The sequence below is a fragment of the Orycteropus afer genome, unplaced genomic scaffold, assembly GCF_000298275.1.
Source record: "Orycteropus afer afer isolate SDZICR_OR568_19922 unplaced genomic scaffold, OryAfe1.0 scaffold00085, whole genome shotgun sequence".
Lineage (NCBI taxonomy): Eukaryota > Metazoa > Chordata > Mammalia > Tubulidentata > Orycteropodidae > Orycteropus > Orycteropus afer.
The window spans coordinates 3,497,574-3,502,664 of record NW_006921672.1 but is presented as its reverse complement, the minus strand read 5'-3'; the positions used below and the strand labels follow the sequence as shown (position 1 = coordinate 3,502,664).

The 5,091-nt window shown below is 43.8% G+C and overlaps 1 protein-coding gene across 1 annotated transcript in view; it reads right to left on the bottom strand.

Moving 5' to 3' along the window:
• Nucleotides 1-3,062: 3,062 nt before the first annotated feature.
• The window catches only part of ANKRD40 (ankyrin repeat domain 40), a 10,881-nt gene continuing 8,852 nt past the window's right edge, over nucleotides 3,063-5,091 (bottom strand). The window contains exons 4-5 of the mRNA XM_007941876.2: nucleotides 4,630-4,811; nucleotides 3,063-3,209 (exon numbers count right to left, since the gene is read on the bottom strand). Of these exons, the coding sequence (XP_007940067.1) occupies nucleotides 3,063-3,209; nucleotides 4,630-4,811 (329 nt within the window). The remainder of the gene's footprint in view (nucleotides 3,210-4,629; nucleotides 4,812-5,091) is intronic.

The following is a 5,091-nucleotide window of genomic DNA, read 5'->3' as shown; positions in this document are numbered from 1 at the left end:
GGGTATAGAGAGGGCTTCTTTGATCTGGTTCTTCTATATGCTCTGGGTCAGCCTGTGCTGCAGGTCCATTTTTTAAAGGTTAATCACATTTGGGGTGGGGTGGGGACAGGCTGCTTCCACTCAGGATGTTTATGAGGATGTGGAAGAAGACTTCTATCCTTGTGATAAAGCAAGTATGAGAGCACAAATGCCCAAATTATGCTGCCTTCCCTTGGTGCTAAGAAAAGGTCTCTGCCATGCTCTCTGATTTATTAGGCCAATTTGGCATGACGTCTGCTTTGTGAGGCTCTGGCTGCCCTAAACCAACAGAAACGCAGATTCACTCGGCATCGTTCTCAGCTAAAGATCTGAAGGCGGCAGGCTGCACTTCCTCTCCCATCCTGGGAGGCTGCATCTATGCTCGCCGCAGCCCTGTCAGGAGCTGACAGCCCAAAGGAGAAGGCTCATTGTGTAAAGTAAATAGGATAATCAAAAAAGGTGGTTAATAGGGAGTGACCTCAATCTAGCTGGCTCTGCTTCTCGGGAATGAAGCTGACTGCTGTGAATTGGGAGGAAAGACGCCACACAAGATATCTGTCTCCAGGTGCCAGTGACAAGGTGTGAGTGCTGCAACGGCAGCAGCAGTGGGCAGAGGTGGCTCAGGTGGAGAATGAGACCAGAGCTGCTTTCTCTAGATTTGCCTGTCCCTTTGACACCCTTCCAACTGGCAGTCTGGTGCTGTTTACCAAACCAAAATGAAAGGATATGGGCTTGGTCAGTTAGTATTTAATTTTAATAACACTTGTTATGTTTGAACAGTCAGCGATGCATAAAGGAAAAAAAATCTTCAGTGAATGTTTACACACAATGTGAACACATGCTTTAAATATGCAGTGGAGAAGAAGGGGTGAATTCACAGTTAACAAAGCTAAAAAGAATCCTTGTTGTAAATTACACAAAGCATATAAAAATATTTCTCTGAATGCATAGATTAAGACTTTAAACTCACCTACCAGTAACTGTGCAGTCTTACCCCACTGCCAGATGCAGGAGTCCATCAACAACAGAGGACTTTATAAACGAGAAGAGAGACCAGTGTAGGGCAGAGCCACCTAGAACCTGTCTCTCACCTAAGACACCAAGATCCTTGCTCACCTGTGTCTAAGCCTGGGAGACGCCCTCTGTAGCCCACCTCCCAGCCAGGGGCTTCCACTGCTTCTGAGTCTCTACTTGCTCTGGAATAGCTACAAGAGTTTTAACCCCAGTAACACAGACATGAATTAATACTGAATTTATTTTCCCCAGGATAGAACCAGCCTTAATTCCATCAGTAACTTTTTTAAAGCAAAGACAGAAAAAAAGGCTGCTACCTCTAGTTCAACTGGCTTCTGATTGGCTGAAACACAAGGGAGCTTCTTCCTTAAAGCATTGAGAGAAAGAGGGTAATAAGTCACTTTCACTTTGCTATGTATCCACTCTGATCAAGGACGAGGAAGTCACTATCAGTAATTGGTGGAATACAGTGAAGTCACTGAGTAGAGTGACTCCATGAAGTTGGCCTTGAAAAACACCTCAACCTCATCTCACCATTTAGGCAGCAGCAGGAGGCCATTATCTTAGCACAACATTCTCTTCAGCTGCCATCTTCTGCATGTTCTCACTCAGCTGTACTGTTCCAATAAAATTAAGTTAACACAGTTAGGAAGTTCAGTTTCTTTGGAAACTATAGGCACTATGGGGAAAAGCTTCTTAAGACAGCGGGGATGCTCCTCAACAGCTGGCTTCGAGCCCTGCTCGCCTGGGTCTAAGTGTACTAGTTCTTAATTGTAAAGCTAAGCTTTGCCTCAACAAATCAGTGGCTTTTCTTGTAACATTAGTGACACTGAAGAAAAGGACAAGAATCCTTGAATGCATTCTTTAAAAAAATGTTTATGCCATGCTCAAAAGTTTAATCAGGTTTTGTGTTGTTGTTATTTGTTTGTTTCCATTTACTTCAGAAAAAGTCTGATAGACTCACAACTGACCATGTTAAGTGGATTGGTGGGGTGGGGGTGGGGGTGGGGGTCGCTACATCAAACAATTTGTTTATAAAAGCAACAGATTTAAGTTGTGTAAAAACCCTAATAATTTCAAAATAACCTTTATCTTTGATACAAAAATAAAGATGCTAACTCCTTTAGTTCAGTTTCCCACAATAGCCTTTAAAATAGCAATGGAGTCAATCTCAAAAATTGCATTTCATTTCTAATGGAAAATGTAAGTGGACAACACTGGCCGGCAATGTTTGTGCTGTTCTCATCTCTCCGGTGCAATTAACCACATAGATGGCAGGTGTGGGGCAGAGTGGACAGGGGCTACTCCTTGAGAAAGCATCAGAGAGCCCTCTAGTGACCACGAGGGGGAGTTAATGCAGACACAACTGGACAATGGCTGACTAGAGACAGAGGAGCAGGCATGAGTGGTAGAGGAAAAGGTGAGAGAGGGGAGGCTCTTTTGGTTAACAGCCTATTTACAATTAGGTAACTGTATTCTTAAATACTTTTAACCTGAGTAACATTTATAAATATGGTATATGAAACCTCACAGCTACAAGTCACACTAAAATTCCTTTGTCCTGTACCCAATTTTCCTCTGGTTAGTTCACATTTCAGGAATTGTGAGCGTGCAACACCGCCAACAGTGCTTCTCAGCCCTTCAGGTGCACTGTCAACAGGAGAGGCTCAAAACAGGCTCCACTCTCGTCTTCTGCTTAGATGACTCTCTCACATCCTACACCTAAAGCCCACTGGATATAGAAACCTTTGGTTTCTGCCTCTCCAGACCACTTCTCTGCTGTTCAAAGCTCCAAGCGATAGGTTTATTGTGCACCAAGAGGCTTGGAAGAGTGGCACCACTGCTTGGGGGTTGGGGACTTCCTACCTTGGCAGATGGTGTTAGTGTACACTACACGGTGGCACCAGGGCCCTCCCCGGCACCCAAGGCAGAAGTGTAGAATACTATAGCCTTGATTTGGATCAATGGCTTGTCCTTGGCCTAGGTGACACGCACTGCCACAATCCTCAGTGACAGAAGTCCCTGCTGCATTAATAAGTCAGTTTTGAAGCTCTCCGGTTATAGCAAGGCCTCTCAGTCAGTGTGGATGCAGCACTTCGGAACAGAAAATTATTTTCACTTATCATGAGAACCAGTTCCAGCTCTTGAAAATCTTGGAGTCGGGCAACATCTTTGTCCTAAAACAAAAGTAGGTTAAACAGTTTAAGAGGAGCCATTTGTATCCACGTGTTTGGTGTGCTGTGTCAATTATGAGTATTGGCTCATTTTAAAACCTAGAAGCAAGGGTAAAAAATCACTGTGGCAGGGCTAAGTTAGTGACTGTGTAGAATGGCCCCCAGGGGCGAGAGTTGGGTTGGAATGGTGGAAGCCCCCAGCAGCAGCTGCTATAGGATGAGCATGTGTTGAAGGTAGAGACAATGCCTGCAATAGTTTTCCAGGTGCCTGGAGAAACCAGATGCCTGATGGGCGGAGTGTTCAGGGAGCCCAGGAACATTGGGAGGACTGCACATGTATCTATGTAGATTTGCCTGTGATTTTGAGATAAGAACTCAGCTTTTATCTTGTAAAACACAAGGTACATCTAGCAGTGCACGAAAATAATCCTTTTAGATCACAAGTAAAACATCTGAAATAGGTACATGTAAATGGTTATTCACAAAATTCTCTCTGGTATCCTATATAGTGTCTCTTGGGACTGTCATACACTGCTGGTGGGACTCTAAAATGATACAATCACTGTGGAAAGCAGTATAGAGATTCCTTAAAAAGTTGGAATTAAAAATACCATTTGATCTAGTAATCCCATTACTGGGTATATATCCTAAAGAAGAGAGAGCCAGGACAGGAACAGATATATGCACACCCATGTTCATCACAGCACTATTTACAATAACAAAAACATGGAAACAACCTGGATGCCCATCAACAGAAGAATGGATAACCAAACTATGGTACATATACACAATGGAATACTATGCAAACTAAAGAATAACATTGTTGTTGTTGTTGTTATTTGCCGTCGAGTCGGCCCCGACTCATAGCGACCCCTCCTTGGGTTTCCGAGACAGTATCACTACGGAAGTAGGATTGCCCAACTTTCCTTCCGAGGACTGGCTGGTGGGTTTGAACCACCAGCCTTCTGGTTAGCAGTCAAGTGCCTTTAGGCACTATGCTACCAGAGCTCCCCAAAGAATACATAGAATCTGCAAAACACCACATAATGTGGATGAACTTGGAAGACATTATGCTGAGTGAAATAAGTCAATCACAGAAGGACAAATACAGTATTAGTTCATTATTGTAAAAAGTCAAGGAAAGGTTTATGCATGGAAGGAAACTTTTTCGGTTGGTTACCAGGGGTAGGAGCAGAGGGTAGGAAACATTGCAAAAATTTTTTAAAAAAACAAAAACTGCTAGTGTCTCTCTAGCCCCAGCAGAGGGCAAAAAAGTGCAATGATTGATTACATTTGGTAAACCACCCTTTGCTCCTTTTCTACTCTTTCTTCATTTCTTCACCTGTGGCTCATATGACCCAGAAGGAAGCTGGGTGTTTTCCAAATGCAAAGCCACCACTCACGCCTAACAGACCTTTCTTACCTTCCTTAACAGAGTATTGGGTAATTTTCTGATCTTCTCCACCTGATCTGGATTAACACCCAGCTCACAGCAACTCACTCGGAGCAATTCTTGGTAGGTGAGCTCCTGTCGGTCCAGTTCAATTTCAATGAAATCATTTTCTCGAAGAGATGGGTTCTGAATCCTCACCTTGAGTACCAGTTCTAGAAAAAAAAGGGGGAACGTTAATGAATGGTTCTGGCATAGGACAGACATGTAATTTAAGATCTTTTCCAGAAGATGGTAATACTTAGTCCTGCCCCACACCAAAGGCCTATGCTACCCAGTGAGTCACCATGTACCTTCAGTAGGGTTTGCTTAGCCCCAATTCCAGCTCTGAGGTAGTTTCCTGCACTGTCATTCCTCCATCTAAGACCGCACTACATAAATATAACAGGGGTGGTGGTGGTGGTGGTAGAAGGGACTTGCCTGCTAACCAGACGG